Source organism: Lepisosteus platostomus, chromosome 3 (genome assembly GCF_059453375.1).
Source record: "Lepisosteus platostomus isolate fLepPlt1 chromosome 3, fLepPlt1.hap1, whole genome shotgun sequence".
Classification (NCBI taxonomy): Eukaryota; Metazoa; Chordata; class Actinopteri; order Semionotiformes; family Lepisosteidae; genus Lepisosteus; species Lepisosteus platostomus.
In genome coordinates, this window is record NC_142613.1 from 38,953,376 (window position 1) to 38,971,979 (window position 18,604).

General features: G+C 34.9%; 2 protein-coding genes across 2 annotated transcripts; both read right to left on the minus strand.

Moving 5' to 3' along the window:
- Positions 1-530: 530 nt before the first annotated feature.
- Positions 531-14,595, minus strand: lamp5 (lysosome associated membrane protein 5). Its single transcript, XM_088625572.1, has 6 exons — positions 14,025-14,595; positions 13,155-13,327; positions 12,359-12,490; positions 11,922-12,027; positions 4,191-4,379; positions 531-1,312 (listed from the first exon to the last, which is right to left on the minus strand). The coding sequence occupies exons 1-6, from the start codon at positions 14,080-14,082 to the stop codon at positions 1,137-1,139; spliced, it is 834 nt and encodes a 277-aa protein (XP_088481698.1). The 5' UTR covers positions 14,083-14,595; the 3' UTR covers positions 531-1,136.
- A 1,540-nt stretch (positions 14,596-16,135) lies between these two features.
- LOC148674868 (uncharacterized) lies at positions 16,136-18,281 on the minus strand. Its single transcript, XM_088625573.1, has one exon. It carries the CDS (start codon positions 18,177-18,179, stop codon positions 16,569-16,571), a length of 1,611 nt encoding a protein of 536 aa, XP_088481699.1. The 5' UTR covers positions 18,180-18,281; the 3' UTR covers positions 16,136-16,568.
- Between the last annotated feature and the right edge of the window lie 323 nt (positions 18,282-18,604).

Here is an 18,604-nt window from a genome sequence, read left to right on the forward strand (position 1 = left end):
GGAATAATTTATCTATTTATTAAAAAGGGTGCCTTTCCAAATCCAAGGGTGCTGTACTGTACATATAGAACAAAAAGACAAAAATAATATAATAAAAAGTAAGAAAAATTAAAATAGAACATACAGGATAAATAGAAGGCAATCAAACACAGGCCATAGTAAAAATGTGAGTTTTAAGTTTAGATTTGAAAAGAGTCAAATAATTACCCTCTCGAAGAGCTGGAGAAAGGGTATTCCACAGCAATTGAGCAGCTCAGAAAAAGTACAGTCACCAAAATCCTGAGATTTAGTCCTAGGTACAGTGGTCTATTCTAGTCACATTTGTTTTTTACATTCCAATGTAAGAAACAAGTAGGCTTACTCTGGAATACATGACAGAGCTCTAATATTTCTCTCAAAAGCAATGAGATCCCATTAATTGCCCCTGAGAGAATAATATTTTAGTTCTCACTTTCATTGAATTACTTCAAACAGAAGAAAAGAAGTGAATGTTTAAAAAGCATAGAATATACACGAGTACACAAAGAAAATGAGTTACATTAATTTATTTTGTTAAATAGAATATTTCACATTTTTCTTAAATTCAATTAAAAGTTCATCAGTTCTATTAAGTTAATTCTCCTGATGCAAATGTTTACTTTAAAGTCATGACATAAATATTTTTTTTTCCTCTTATGCAATATTATGCTGTAAATACACATTTTGCACTACCCCAGCCAAAAGCATACACTACAGAGAAAATTAAATGTTTAACTTATGGTTTCGATAAGTTTATTTACACATTTTACATATTTATACATTCAAAGTAATTAATGGTGCACTTCATACTGTGAGACCTGGTAAAGAAAGCATATATTGTCTAAAGCAAGGAAAACAATGTAAAAAATGCATAATAATAATAAATGCAGCATTCAAATAAATACTTTAGCATATTAAAGATTGTGCTTCATGTTTTTTGAATGGCTTGTTTGATAGATTCTCCAGTTTAATTAAAATCATGGATATAATACCTGTAACTTTCAAATTAAAATTAATCATATTTGTACCTTAACTCAAGAACTCTGTGAATAAATTACCATTCCTATGAAAGACAATGTACTGTTAACTGTCATTTTCTTTAACAATATTAAAAGTCATCACATATTCTTATACAGTGATCTGTCTCTTGGAAGCTGTGGTTGATTTGCAGTCATTTTTTGATGGATATGATAGACAGAAAGAGTAATTACAATGACAATTCCCAGAATTATTCCCAGAATCAACGGCAAGGTCTCCTCTAGCTGTTCCCTCTGGTCAGTAATACATTTATAGGCTGTGGAGAGAGAGAAACAAATGACATTACAACTCAGACCTGACAGGAATATATAGGAAGTAGAAGGCACTAGAGAAGCAGGACTAAAATTCAATATCAAAGCAAAGGAACAGACACGCTTATTGATCACTTCCAAAATTGAATCTGAAAGAGCTTGAAGCTTTAATATTTGAAGTTGAAAACATTTAAACTTTAGCAGTTCAACAATGAAAGTATTCAGTAAAAGAAAAAAAATAATTGTTAAGTCATTAAGTTACAGTATGTACAGTATGAATTAGACTGTAGTAAAGCCAAATATGTCAACAAGCTCTTTTAATTAATAATTGCCATACAGGTTAGATGCATTTACATAATATGCACATGTATTATATTTTGATGGTATCATTTTAATGTAATTGTACCTGTATGCTGTATATAAGTATGTTAAGTATTGTCATATCACTCTATGACAATAAACAAGACTATCGGCGTTTGTAATCTGCAGACAATGTTAAGAACTCCCAAAATTATAGTATGATTATGTGTGAACCTGAGATCAGGATGAAAATCATTTGCAGGAGGAAGTCTGAGAAGCATGTAATTTTCCAGAAAATGTTTCCATTACAATAAATGTGTCCCTCATAAGTGTGATTCTTTATTCTGTTCAAACTAAATATTTTGTATACATGTAAAAATAAGAGATACACATGGGAACTAAACCACAGTTTTTGGTTTCTAAGTTTTGTTAAAAAAGTATATTAAACAGATGAAATAAATCTATGACTGTTAATACATAACATCGTTATGTATTATGTAACATTAATATCCTCATACATATTTTGTTAATCTCAGTTATAATTATATAACACATCGATTTCTCAGATATAGATGATGGGGAAATACAGGTACTGTATGTGTTTCATAGTAATGAATGTTTCAAGAGAAACTACTGTAAGTGATAAAAAAGTGTCCAGCTCAGATATTTGTTTGTGCAATAATGACTGTTTAAAAAACAAACTCTCTCAAGCTTTTCTCCCAAATATGCTAGAACATTTGTGCTTCCTGTGAAAATACCCACACATTAAACATGATCTGCTGTGAATGCTAAGAGATACTGTATACCCATTAAAAAAATCACAAAGTTCTCTGTTATCTGTCACTATACTGTACCTGCCCCTCCATTTCATAGATAAGGCACTCTATTGATGTTCATTTGATTAGCATAGTTCTCGGGAATACTTCTATTTTGCATCTCATCATCAATATTATATAACCGAGTATAAGTGCAAGCAGATGGTCAGTTCTGTTTTGAGTGAGTTAAACAGTTTTAGAAACAATATATTGTATTTCAAAGAGGTATTCATATGATAAAATAATTCACACAAGTAGTTACATACAGTACAAGCCTTGTATGTAAAACAGCCATTTGTTGTTCTTCAACACATAATCCAAGTGTATCAATGCAGCATAAGAGAAAGAGCATAACCTTGTTCAGGCATAGAAATTGTTTGAGAACCCAAGCTTCAATTTATATTAAAGGACATGTTATTATTCCTCTCAGTGTGAAATACATATTCATCATTTACTAATTAAATTACCATTGTACTTGTAAGTGAAATATCATATTACAAGCAATCTTCCACTGTGAGCAATGGAAGCATTAAAACAAAACAAAAAATATTTATATGATTAAATCGATTTTAAAACATTAATAGCTGATACTGGGAGGTTAAGCTATTGTGCTACTTAGATATCACAGAGAGCGCAAACATTATATTTTAGTATTGTATTCTTTTAATTGAATTTGAAAATCGATAAAAATGTGTGACTGTTTTTCTAACAAAATTATAAATCAATAAATCCAAAATAAATGTGGGAAAAACACTATTTCAACAAAAGAAAATATTTCACAAGAATTATATCAGCTTTACTGTGACTTTGCCTTTTCTTTTAAAGAAAAACTTACACATTAATGTTAACAAGCACAGCAACCAGCAAAACAGAATCCATTTATTTTAAATCTACAAATGTATTTGGAGCAAACTACTGTGTTTATGAAACCTAAATATATATGAGTCATACAGTATATTTATGAATACATATGTTTTAATGTTTCATTAGTCTCACACAAACCTAATTAAAAAATAATGTTCACAGAAGAATGAAAAAGAAAAACACAACCTTCACAACTACTGCTCTGGAATTTAAAATCTCATTTTAAACCCTTGAAAAGTGAAGTTCTGCTACTCTAGCATAATGGAAGAGTATGACATTCTTGCTACAATGAATGCGATAGGCCTTGAAAACAGCTGCTCCACAACAAGGTCTCAGGAGTCTTGGAATAGGACAATGTAAAGACTACTCAAGCCTGACTGATGATGTTCCAAAAAAAAACTTGACCAAGTCAAGGAAAGCATTTAGGCCATTTATTTAAATAGCTGTAATATCTGCTTCTTCCCGTCCATCACTCTAATCTAAATAATATTCTTACATTTTTTTTTAGTTTAGAATACCATACCCAGCACTGCATCCACTTTTTTTTCCCTCAGTAAAACATTCAGATGCAGTCTGACATGCAATTGTTTCTCGCTATTATTTCCATAACAACACTGCAGTATTTCATTGCTTAGGCTTGGATATATCTTATATAACATGTAAGGTAATTTGATGCCTGAGACAACAATCTGGTAACAATAAGAACGTTGCCATGGCAATACTGGTTAGTTAATTTTTTCAAATAAAAAATTCTATACTAATTCAGAGAGGCATTCTACTTACTCTACCTTCCCAACATGTGTGCTACTTCACATTAGTATTTTGCCGCACTCTGCTAATGAATAATTACGCTTGGTCTCATTTGTTTTTATATATCTGATGCTGTAGTAAATTTTAATTGTACCTTCACTGAACATGAAGTTGCTCTTTATGTCAAATGGCTGGATCTGGATGTCAGACATCGAGATTGTTACTCCTTTCTGATGATCACTGGAGATGAGCGAAAGAGTCTGCGGGGCCTGGCACACATAAGAAAGTCCTGCTGGAGTCACCAGGGCGGACAGGCGGTGCGAGCTAGCAGTGTGCTTCCCAGCTAGAAATACATAGTGCCAATTGTTAAAGTAACATATATAACAAGATATGTAACAAGATATCAAGGGTGTTTCAAATAACACTAATAGTACATTATACTGTACATATTGCATATACTGTATGTATTCATTATGCATATGATCAGTTCCAAAATAAATGCACATTGTTTCAGAATGCAAAAATCAGTAATAAGTCGGCTATAACATTGACAAAATATGTACAGAAACAATCACACTCTTGTTATTTTATGCACCTTTACTGAGCACAGATAATAATAATAATTTATGTGTCATCTAAATAGCTGAAATTTGAGTTTGTAGAACTAATATGTGTATTCCAACCCACTATTCTAGTACTGATATTTAAGAACATATATACCCACAAAGCCTACTTATGAATTTAATTTGAATTCACCATGTCTCTTCTCATGTCTCAGTTCAGATTACTTCCAAACACCTTTGTGGTAAATAGAATCTGAAATCTGAAGGGAGTTCATCGGTCCATGGTTGGATGACTGTATCATCACTAAACTGTTGCAGGCCATTCCAGAAGTCATTGTCTATGTAGAATTTGTTCTTTTCTCCCAAGCTCTGTTACAGCTTAAAAGACCACTAGGACATACAGTATCAGAGACCAGTAACTATTAGACCAATATCTACAGTATTATCTATCAGTGATCACTACTGCATTCTCATACCTTCAACAGATACAACGTGATGCCATTGTCAACATGTAGAGGTATATTTAGCCCAACACCATCAACAGATTTGATTGCAGGGGACAATCTTCAATGATTTCTTATGGTTTTATCACCTGTCATAATTCCTGGATCCTCCAGTTTGCTGTTTAGATCTTCTCAAAGAGGCCTTTACCTCAATGGGCAATTTGCACTACTGTACTGTATGTTAGTGTACAGTACATCTTTGCACTTTCAAAAAAAATAGTTAGCACTATTTTATTTTATAAGATGATATCACATTGTTGTTTTAATAAATAATTAAGGTAATATGTTTAAAACTGCATTTTACACTACACATTTAAAAGAGTAGCTTCTTGTATATAAAATAACATATTACTATAAATTGTAATGAAAAAATCTATATTTGGGACAGGCCAACCAGGTGAGGTGTGAACACATGGAAAGTCACAATGAAAAGGAAAAAAAAAGAGAAATATGAGAATTTATTTAAGCAAAGTTCTGTAATACACACAAAAGAAACACTTACTCTAGAAAGCCAACACGAAAAGTCACTGAAACACATGTGAAAATGTGACTCTCTGCCCTTCACCAATTATCTAATTAACTGAATCACCACATGTGAATTTATGTTCAAGTCACAGAGGCCCAAACAACTTCTAGTGGCAGAGTAAAAAGTATATCCCTATCAAAATTGAAAGAAACAGTACAAATGTTACATTTGGGGATTTGTCTAAAGCTTTTTGGTATACAATTTCATGATTTACCTATTCTAAAACAATTTTACAAAGGACTGGGAAATCATGAAACCAAACAACTATCCAATTAAGTCATAAAGATTATTTGGTAAAACATTCATTATAATCACCTTCCCAAAGAACAAGCTACAAAGCATCTTCAAAGGACAACAACAGCACCTTTAAAGGTCGCTACAAAGTTGGACAAAATGGTTGATCTTAACATACAGTAGCTTTTACAAGTGGACCTAACTTTCAAGTTTGCCCCAATATTGCTTGGTTTTTCTTGTGAATTTCTTGTTATTCCACAGAAGCTCACAGAAAAAAAGGGGATTAGTTATTAGACATTTTTTGTTAGTGAAAAATGGACCTGTAAAGCCTGACATTTTGCAACTACCACAATGAGGTTTAGCTGTACTTCCTTCTACAAGCTTTCTATATAAGAATGCAAGTATGAATTAGAAGAATATTGGTTCTTACCCATCCCTAGTTCTCTGTTTCATACACTGATGCTGCCACTCACACCAGTGGCAAGAACACTGCGGCATAATACAGTTCTGTTCAGTATGTCACTTGCATCCCTTTACTGATGCAGATCGATAGGTGGCACTTCTATTTCATTAGATGTTACTGAAATGGTCATCTGTTTTTTTTTCTTAATCTAATATTCATATTTATTGGAAATACAACATATATTTACATGTTCTACAAGCACAGCTACAAGAAGCTTGGTTGCAAATGTGGAAAAGGCACCACATATGATCAGAGCGCTTCAGAAGGCCTGCCTGATCACAATGGAATATGACACACACAAATGTGTCCATTTGCTTAGAAACAGATTTAGAAACAGATTCTAAATTCACTAATAATAACATTTAAGAGGTTCAGATCTCTAAGAAATCTTTACATTTTTTAAGAAAATGAAAGATCACATCTGATATCAATACTGTTAATTATACTGGTTCTTGCATCATGAAAGATTAGATGTTAGTCGATACAGCAAAGCATTAAAAATTAAGAAAAAATAACAAAACCATTTCCAGAATTAATATAATTATTGTTCCAGATGGCAAACAATGCACAGATTAAAAAGGTAGCCATTGTCCACCATTTCTGCCAGATGGAATATACAGTGAACCATTATTTAAGAATCATCGCAAAAAACTGGAGTCCATCCAAGCTCACTTTGTTTTTAGTAGTAGATCTGAGGATCTTTTTAAGAACTTTAGCCTTCCCTGCCTCTCTAATGCCTGAATAAGATCAAACCTCTTGGTTTCTTTTCACAACAAGGAGTGAACAGGAATCTTCTCCTCTGTCAGCTGACATTGACACTGAAGTCACTGGTATACAGTAAATCATAATAAAGTCTGTCAGTGAGATGAGGTATGCATTAGTCACTATCTGTGAAAAGAGCTTCTTTTCAGTTTTCTTGCCCTTTCTTTCATAGCTTTCATAGGGAAGGTGTCCACCTTGCTTCCTTTATCATGATTTCTGGGGCCTTGAAAGTGAGAAAACCACCTTAAACTGAATGAAAACTAAGAAAAGAGTTAAAATGGATGCTGGGTGTGAGCACGTATTATCCCAACTGCCTTGTCAGGACCCACTGGAAGTTCCAATAATTTATTATATTTTACTAGGTGGTAATTACATGCACTACATGTTGCATACAATACACCCACTAGGGCCAATCAAGATCTATAATAAATAATGTTTGTATGCAATTTTCATCAAAGATAATCCAAAAGCACTTCCCCACTTAGATGCAATTAGTACCCAATTATTCAGAGTTCTCCTATTCCAGTACTAACCAAATCCAAAACTGCTTATTTTCTGAGATTTGCTAAGATTCAGTGCCACTGTTGCTGGTTGACAAATATCAAGAAAATATAAAGTGTGCATTAATAGACATTTTAACCTACGAAACAGCAAAGACTTTATATATCTTTGCGATGCCACAAAACAATACAGTATATCAGCCAGCAGCTACTGTATACCACTCTGCAACTCACAACTGGCGCCCTACTGAAGCTAAACAGGTGCCTGGCTAGTACCAGGATGGGAAACCTAAGGTTGCCGCTGTAAGAGGTGTAAGTGGGTCTAGTAGGGAGTGCTCATCCGGCACCCTGCCCCAGTAGAGTGATGGGGACACTATACAGTAAAAAGGTGCAACTGACGCCCCACTGAAGCTAAGCAGGTGTGAGCCTGGCCAGTTCCTTGGATGGTAGAACTCCTGGGAAAGCTAAGGCTGCTACTGGAAGAGGTGGTAGTAGGAACAGCCTGGGGCGCTCACCCCCCGGTCTGTGTGGGTCCTAATGCCCTTGTATATGATGGGGACACTATACTGTAAAAACGGTGCCATCCTTCGAATGAGATGTAAAACCAAGGTCCGGATTCTCCATGGTCATTCAAAGTCCCAGGGTGTTTCTCTAAAAGAGTAGGGGGTGTTAAACCCTACAAGTGTCTTGATCAAATTTCCCCCTGTCCTTCACTAATCAATACCTCCTAATCATCTATGAATTGGCTTCATCACTCTATCCTCCTCCCCATTGGTAGCTGATGTGTGATAGGCATACTGGCATACTTTGGCTGCCATCACATCATCCAGGTTGCATTGTTTAACTAGTACTTTCTGTTAAGAAGTTTTGATTGTAGATACTTTAAAATTCACTAAAAGAGTGTGACTGGTTCTATTTATTTAAAATCAGCTCTATCAATTCTTAAAGTTCCGGTAGGCACTAGCCAGATATTAATACTGCTATTAAGTTCAGAGAATGGTCTTTACTTTGACCGTTCAGCTATTATTTTCATCCATAAAGTATATAAAAGACTGCCTGCTTGTTGTCCGCTATCACCATTAACATTTTTTGTTAGAATTGCTGTTGGAGATTATTAGACAAGAAGAACCCTGTGCAAGTCGATGCCATGGATGAGGGTGAACAAATCCGATGGGGCTAGGGGAAGCAGTGTCAGGATCCAGAGCAGTAGAAGGGCTTATTCACTGAAGGTCTGCAGGAAGAAGGAGAGCTCAGGAAAACAGCAGACTGTTCGATACCGAGCAGTGAAGTGCAGGTTGATGAGGATTTGAATAAAGAGTCATGTGTGGAATGCTAATTGGTAATTAATGAGGTCTGGCTGTGTCCGTAACATAGACAAAATCTGAACAATACTCTCACTGTCATACTTTAAAAGTCCAAACTCCGTACTCCACTCCAATCCATTGGGATTACACCTTATTATGATACTTTATTCAGAAGCAAAATGTTGTTCAATGCTTACATTTTTTAATCCCATTGGTTTCTTATATACCCCATATTTTATTTAGTCACAGACCTTTTTTCTCCATTTTACTTGGACAATAAAATGCTCCCTAATTTTCCATACATATAATATAATATAGTAGAATCAAGGTCTTAAATAAGATTAAAGCATACTGTATTTGACTGGATGGTCTTAGCTAGTAGACATGTAGGATTCCCATTTATTTCCATAATAAAACAATATAATTATTTCTACTAATTTACTCTGCTACAATGAAAATTAGGTTTAATTCAACTTTCAGTTTCTGATGAGCAAACAAATGTATGGTTGAGAAATGTACAGCATTTTTAAAGCTTTTCACATTGTGGATATACTGTACCTAATTTAAAATATTGTTCATCTTTTCAGTTGAGAGTACTTGAGACACAGTTGTATTTGAAGTAATCCATTAAAAAGCTTTAACTAAACAACACAGATAACAGGATCTTTTGTTTTATTCTACAAGCAGAGGGACTGTCTCTCTCTTAATGGACCCAATCATTGCAAACTCATTGGAAATCCACTAAAAGTCAAATATTTTCTTAGCTACATGTCATAAGCATCCATCTGTTTGTAGTAAATCCCTCTTGCTTTCAGGCTCTCAGCCTTTTACTGTACCTACCAACTCTAGTCTACAAGAAATATATACTGTGTATTCTTGAAAACATATCAGATACTAGAATGTGCATGTTCTGGGATCTGATGAAGACCACAGTATTTGCTAAATAGGTTTTCCTATTGTATGAATCCTGTGACAAAGGAAAAAAAATCTACTGGTAGACAAAATAAAAATCATACTTCAGTGACAGCCTTATAGTACTGTAGATTGATATCTTCTAGTGATGCTTAATGTGTCCCTTTTCACCTTTCTTTCCTGTCTTACAAACTCCCTTACTTACATGTATTTTGTATTGAATTTTGTTGTTTATTTTGTTTTGCTTTCAAACTATGATAAAATTGTATCCCAACATAATATTTGTTGGAAAATCAAAATCAGCAGTTGAGATACAGTGTAAAGCAGAAAGGTATAATAAAAGTTATTTATGATGCAGCTAGTTTTCTAGTATGTTTGTGGCTTCATCATAATGTGGTAGGCTTTAGCCCTTAGGGAAGGGCATTTTGTTATTTAGGTCATCATAACTGCAGCAAACTATACATGTGTAGCTCACTGAATTAAGTTATACAATACCTCCTGATCATTTAGCATTTAAGACATTGCTTTACAAATCAGCAGGACACACATTAAAAAAAAACAATTTAACAGCAGAGAAAGGCATGAGCAATGTTCAGTAATTGTCCACAGGGATCACCTGACTTGACTTTAAATGCAAATTCTGGGTAGATTTGAAGATTTGTAGATGACAAATAAGAATATTCAGACCAGGTTTCAAAAATGCATGCAAAACAATAAAGCACATTAATATACAATAACTAAAGTTAAAAGGTAAACAAAAGATTTATGTCAGTTTTAAAACTGCAAAGTTACAATATATTTTTTTATAATTGTATATTTTTTAATATGACACTCCTGTTTTGACCTTCGGTGTATAATAATTATTTTGTACAGTATAATCTAGATGTGAAAGCGACTACTTCTATGTCTGACTACTGCTTGACTTTTAAAGCTATCACATTGCTGTTTTCATAAATGTGTACACTCTCTTTTAATGTTTACAGTATATACTGTAAAAAGAATATATAATATATTTACCCTATATATATATTGATATATATATATATTTCTAGTTCCATATGCAGTAGGTGCATTTAAAATGGCTACTTTTTTTTCCATTTAAGCTACTTTAAATTGGTAAATGAGACCAATACCTTGAAATGTTTTACCGCAAAAATAATGATATGTTATTCTGGGTGTAATCTATATTTAGTGTGAAAATGTTGAAAATATGTTCTGAAATATTATAACTGGTCCATTAAAATGTTTCCGAGGTGACTAATTCAAAGCGAATATGTTAAGCTTTTGGATTCTACATTTCTTGTTCAAAAATTGATAAGAACATAAGAGTGAGAAATAACAAATCTATCCGAATCAGGCTCTCTTCTAGGAGTATAATATTTGATTGATCAATTGTGACAGTACTTCACCTTTTTTTCTTTTATGTTTATGTACTCTACCATAAAATGTTCATAATGTCATTATGTTTTTAGCGCTGTTAAGTACTGTATACAAATAATGATCAAAGACGAGACATGCTTTTCCGTCGAGAAAACACTCCGAAGTTTAATAAAATCCTTGAAAGGCCTTTCTTTGGGTTATAATATAAAGTACTACTAAAATACTGTATAACATTGAGGTTACAAACAAGAGAAGACCATTGCCATTTTGCCAGTTCGGTTTTTCATCCACTAGGTTCTTAAAATACGTAAGAGATAAAACACGAAAAAAGAATAATACTGTTACATGTATCATCTTTGTGTAATGAAAAAAACTAACAATTAGAAGTAAATGTTCTGATGTAGTTTAACATGCTAAAGAAGCTTTGGGGCCTCCGTGAAACGTCGAACAATCTAATGTGAATAGATTAGATACTGTAGGTATCCCGTTTTGCATAGAACAACCAACATCTCACATCTGGACTAAGGTTTTTAAAAGTGTCTTTTGCCGGCTAAGCATTAAGAAGCCCTACTGAAGATGTTTTTGTAATTTCAGATAACGTATACTGGCTTACATTTGTTGGAATTGAAACAGGACTTCGTCTAAGAAGAAAAAAAAGTTATTTCTGGACTTAATTAGTCTAAAGGTCAAACAACATACGTGTTTTGTACATGGTGTAGAAAATACCTTCCTACTTACGATTATAAGCATTGTTGAAATGCGTCTGTTCAGAAGTGTCGTAAACGAATTGAATTTTGTTGATCTTCCACAAAACATCTTGCCATTTCGACAGGTTATGTGCTTCCTGAAAAAAAAAAAGTTTTAGAACGATTTAAGGAATTCATTGAAATTTTCTCTTAATTTACTTCCTTATTGTTATTTATCGTTAGTCTTTTTAACACTCTCAGTTACTGCTACCTCTGTGACTTTATGTCTGTTACTAATAAAAATGATCATCGTCACTAAACATTTTAAAGAATGCGCTATGCTGATTTTGTTACAATTGTTGTGTGCGTTTAAAACAAACCATGATGAAGTAGGTGGAGAAAAAAATGTTTCTTAATAAATAATACTTTCCAGAGCAGTTCAGACATTGACTCAGCTAGATTTGTAATGTTTGACAATATGCGGCTTACCTTCATGAAAAACAGGCGTAAAGTGTAGGCGTCACTTAACCAAGAAATCTGAAGCTCGGCTTCTGTACTCCCGCATTTACCTTTAATCTCAGCCCCACGGGGAAGTGTGATTTGCGCTTGTTCTGTAATCAGCTAAACAAAAAAAGCAATAATTGTGCACTCTCATAGCTAAATGTGATAATGGTATTTACATCAAGTGTTATCCTCCCACTTAAGTGGTTTACTCATATGCTTTCTTACAATAACCCGCTTTAAACCGTTTTTCTACTAAATGCGAAAATGAAAAAGGAAAAATATTAGGAATAATCCTAATTGTTTTGCGCTTATTCATTTTCTGCAGTATGTGTTCGATGTTATTCGAGGAAATGCCAGATAGTTCAACAATGGACTGTTGGCCAAAAACGTTAGCTTAAAAGCAGTCTAAACAAATCAAACAGAAATTATTTTTCTTTTATTTCAGTATGTCATATTGAAATAGTTTAGTGCCTGCTAAATGAAAAGTGTTCCATATCATCTGGGCACTTTAGAACGAAATATTTGAAAGCAATGCATTTTTCGTACTACAGTCACTGGTTGTCTCAATGTTTTCATCACTTCTGACGTACATAAAATATTATAGAAAACAATTGTCCTTTTGGACGTCCTCTAAGCATAACTGTCTGTATTGTACCACATAAATAACGTGAGTTATAACTATTAGCATTCTCGAACAAGATAAAAACACGAAAAATTACTTTTGGAAGGATTTGTACGACATTGTACATTTCAAATAACAAAAATAAAACTGGTGTCTTACATCTATTCCGTTGAGTGCCAGGACATCATAGGGGACGACTAATTTGACAGCGAACTCTGCCATCAAGCATGTTGTTCCATTCTCTCGAACCACAAATATATCTTTGTTGGGGTTGTTAGACAATCCTGAAAGATTTTCAACTTCTTGCTCTGATACAACTCCAAACAGAAAGTCTGGAAAAAAAACGTTTAAAGTATTGTTCACTCAAAACTGTAAAAAAAAAACTATTATTAGGAGTTCAAATAATACAATATGTGTTTTGTCACACAATATTCAAATGTGTTTAGTCTACAGCTACTGCCAACCTCCATTGCAGTTACTGGTATAGGTACACAATGTCTAGTTTAGCATAATAGCAAGGAGAGATTAATTATATTTATAGTCAAACAGTTACTCTCAGGTGAATCACAGTAACAACAGCAAGTTAAAATCAGAAAGTCTGCTTCTATGTTTTTAAAGGTCAGTAAATATCTATTCACATAAATTACTGAGTATAAATTGTAACATATTGAAAATTACTTAACGTGCATAAGTGTTAATGAGGAATAATTGCCAGGTGCAAAAATTCCTTGATAAGTATGCTATATGCCTGAGAATAATAATTGTTATTTAATATTTTAATTTGGTAGTTGAACTGTTCATCTTACATTATACTGTACATTATGATTGTATTATATGTATACCCATTATACACGAAGAATGTTAACTTCATTCGCATATCATTGCTGTAACGCGTTTATTGTACATTGAAATTTTCTCTTCTTTACTCCGCACGTTTAAAACGATGCCCCTCTCGACATAACAAGCAAATTGGATCGAATGTGTACATGCTGCAGTAATAACACTGCTGAAAAATAATAGCCTACTCACTAAAAATACAAAGCAGAACTCGAGTGCTATCCATGGTCCTGAATCTGGCGAGCTCCATTCTTCTGTAGATTGAAATCCAAGAATCGAGATGAGAGCCTGGTCTCTTAAAATCTCAAAAGAGTGACAAACGTGATCTCCGGCGACCGCGAGGGGAACTGTTCAGTTCATTGCAAGTGCAGCTAAAACACAGGTATACTTAAAGCAACACTTATGCTTGCAGCATTTTAGTCTACTGTAGCGATAAACAGAGGACTGATACAGTCAAGACTGCTTGCAATAAGAGAAAAAAAAACTAACTCGGTGCTGAAGCAGTTCTACAAATGCCCACAGAGTGCAGATGAGGAGCTGTGGCGTGATTTAAGGAGGCGTTATGAAAAGGGAACTTATTCTAAGTTGTTTCATGAAGAATACGACGGCAGCTATTTCTGAAAAGCTTTTTTCCATCTCCCACTACCGCAGCCGAGGTTTGGGAATATTATCCGTCATGGAAAAGGTTGCTGCTGTTGTGTGGCAGAGCACTAGTTCCGACGTGTGCTCGTAATGCGGTGCTGTAATGTGTGTGCTGAGCCGTGTGAAGCAAAAGCAACGACCCAATAATCATCACACCCATGTTGTCACTTTAAACCAGTAGTTTATATCGTGTCTGTCATGCCTATGGAAGGCTCAACCTAATTCAGGTCTTCCAAAACAAACACGGTACTGTACAAAGTTGCATACGGGAATGTTAGTACTGTATTTATGGGGCGTTTATGTGAAAAGCAATAATAACATTGCAGGTGAAGATGAGGATGTTTAAAATGATTTAAACGGAACATTTTATTAATAACCATTTGTCTCCCGCTTACCTGCTGCTTTTATAAGCGTTCGATTAATTAGTAACCCATTTGCAAGGATCAAAACGAACTAAAAAATCAACTTGACCTTATTATACTGTACTGTATATACTGTACCTAATACGGTACATTTTCAACTTATTGTCATCCTTTAAGAGTATAGTTTGCATTTCTCGGTAACCCATTCGTCGGTCATACTTGTCTTGATGTTTTACGTCGCCATGTCATTTGCAAAGCCCAGTTTACATACGGGGAAATACAGTAAATGTATTTGATATGATGGAAAATAAGACACATGGACTGCAGCCGATAAGTTTCCGTTCTCACAAATATCTTGCCTATTTTACGTTTGTATGTGTAAGACATTGATTATAGTTAAGCATCCTAGGCTTAGTTTGTCAAGCTATTGATGGTCTGAACCGTTTTGAACCTCCTACTTCTAAAATGTGCATAACTTACAAAAGGAAAATATTTCTCAACCTACCTACTGTACAGTATATAAGTGAAACGGTGTTGGTACTCTGTTTATTCTGCATTTTGAAGTGCTATTTGTACATGTTGCATTACATTTTGAGTTACTATATCCTAGTCTTCGTGACATTTAACAGGAGACACATTTCTGTGTAACACGCATTTCTGTTACATGTGCGAGCATTTTCAAAATATATTTTTTTTGCCATTTTCAGCCGATACCAAGAAAGCACTCTATACAGTATAAGCTTAGCCTGCTATTAATTAGATAACTACAGCCCGAACATACACTGTATAAAGAAGCAACAATATATAAAACATTATTGGACGCTCCGATGTCACGAGGTACTGTATATAGAAAATTACAGTACAATGCTTAAGGTCCTTTAATTTCTTTAAGAAACAGCCCGGCGCACCAAAAAGGACTATTCTTATCATTTTAAAACTAGGGCGGTTCATTCACCAATGTGTATCTAAAAACATTCGAATACGTTCCTTATTGATTTGAGAGTGAGACTTTTACGATCGTTTGCGGACTGACATTATAGCAATCGATTCATAGATGTGTGTGTGTGTGTGGGGGGGGGGGGGGGGTAGAAGATAGCTTCTCAGAAGACAAGATGTGTTTTACTAATAACATGATTACTTGTAAAAATGAGAAGAACTTTCAATTTTTAGATTCGAAAGAAAAATAATAAACTTCCTTTTTGGAATATGTCCAAACGTACATTCAAACAGCGACAAATATCACATACCTGCAAAACCATGGCATATGTTTAGATATATAATGTTTATTTTATGTGTACATTTCAGAAAAGTATAAAACACGTCATACTGTATTTAAACCGACAGTGAACCTACAGTATAAGCACAGTGTCAACAGGAACTGCTTGTCAACAGAGGCATCGTTTCACTTACTGTACATTGCAGTTAAGCGACTGATCCGTATTGTTTTCCAAATGAAGAGATATGACATCATGTTAAAAATAAGACATTTTTGATTCAAATGCTTTAAATATACAGATCAACGTATAACACTAAAACAATAATACTGCAGTCTATCTTGAACACAAATACTAATTTCCCATTGTAAAATACAGTACATTAAATACTGTAAATGACCACGTCAGATTCCTTAACTTAAAAACACAGTAAGCCGCCATGGGTTTGATACTCATCCTTAGGAAATCGGTTGTTGTTGTTTTTTAATGTGTGCATTTACCTTAGATTAAGAAAATATTCACGAGGAAGTGGTTTTATGGTGAAACTCGAATTCGCACTTCACAGCACTGATACTGTCGATGCTTGGTTTACTTCCCACCTGAGGGTGGTTCTTGCTCATGGGAAAAGTCTCAGACCTCGGCAGACCCCGCATGACTGACTCAGGACTGCCACCCGAAGCATCAGCGCATTCATTCCTTTGCAAGCCTTTGGTAGTTTTTTTTAACTCGGGAAAAGTGAATCGCCGGAACAGTTTGTTACCCAGGACTGTAAAAGTCGTTGAAGCCGTTGGTGAAACGGTGTTGGAGCAATCTGTGATGGTTGCAGGTATGTTTCTCGGCAAACTTTTGGGTTTGAATAAAGGCAACATCAACCGATCAGGGGGTGCTGGAGTTAAGGCACTCGTTGGTAAGCTGCATCTTTTGAGATAATAACTTTCAGGAAATCGTCTAATGCCCGAGTCAAAGGCTGCTTTTTTAGGTTTTTCATCTTCTGTTTCCTTTTTACCAACTTTCGCTGCTGCAATGGGAGTAAGCAAAATACCCAGAGAGCTGGAGAAAGGGCTCGAGATTGGTACTGTGGTATCAAGGCACGCTAGACCAACACTCCTGTGCTTGTTTTTGTTTGGGTTTGTAGAATTAATAGCTGAAATGCGAAGATCCGAGGTTTGTGAAAAAGGTGGTAGATAGGGGTGAATATTGTTTTTGTTCTCCCCTTGCTTCTGGTTAGTACTGGCATATTGAACACTCAATGAGCGCAGCCGAGGCCTTGGAGTAAGAACACTGGAAAAGACGAGACCCTGGCAATCAAGAGAGCTTCTACTTTCTCCATCAGCCTCATCTATTGATTCCATAGATACCGACTGATTGCCGAAAGTTGGAGACTTTTTTCGATCTAAACTTCCAATATCTAAAGCTTCATTCGCTGTAAGCGCACTTCTTGTCTGGATTGATGGGTATACGTGATTATCTTGTTTATGCCTTACTATTAAGGAGTTGGATAACTTTTTCTCCAACCTTTCTTCGCATATATTATCATGCGATTGACTCTGTAGCGGCTCTTTCCAATTACAGGTTTCATTCTCATGAGATTTCTTGGCGTTGCTCGTCAGGGCGAGAAAACAGTCTTTGTGTCCCAGGTACTTAGCCACTTCAACTGCGGAGTTGCCAACCCGATTTGGTCGGTCAATATTAAGACCCAATCTTTTGAACGCCCGCACTAAAAATTCTACCACGGGGCAATGTCCGGTCACTGCAGCGTAAATCAGAGCGGTGTTCCCCCACATGTCTACCAGCTCAGGGTCAGCATTATTCTGAACTAGTATTTTCACCGCGTCCAGGTATCCTCTTTCACAAGCATAACTTAAAGCAGTACGTCCGGTTTCGTCTTGGCAATTTACGTCCGCCTTTCTTTGTAGCAAAAGCTTCATAAATTTAGATCTCATTTGTGTATCGGGTAATAGAACAGAAGAGATAAGAGGGGTCTGAGCTCTTTCTGTCCTTGCGTTAATAATCTTCCCGTCCAGAGCGTCCAAGATAAACCTCGCCAAGTGAATTTTGTCGTTTGTTATGGCGTCCAGGAGGATTTTAGTCCCCGTTTGCTCGTTCGCTTTTTCAGAAAGTTTCAACATGTCTGCAAAGTTGTTGTTATTTTTGTCTGTCTTAGTGAACCTAAGCACAAGGAACAAACATGTATTTTTGTAATAGTGGAGCAGGTCTGGGCAACTCTCCTTTACAACATGATACTCATAAGAGTGGAAAATGAATATCGCAGGTATTTATAGACGGAAAAAGCCTTACTGTGTTACCAAGGCAACGTTCTTTTCATGAACACAATTTGCCTGGTCTTTCAGACGTGAAGTGTAGTTCGACTATTAGCATAAGGTGCTTCAGATAACATCAATATCATGAATATGATACACGTGCATTTATTATTTTTAATTATCAGTGTTCTCCCTTTTAGTCTAAAAAATTTCTTTGACTTAACCTGTTCAAAGATAAAATGATGCTTTCGAGGTCTAAAGAAGTGATTCTGTGGTCAATTTAAATTACATTT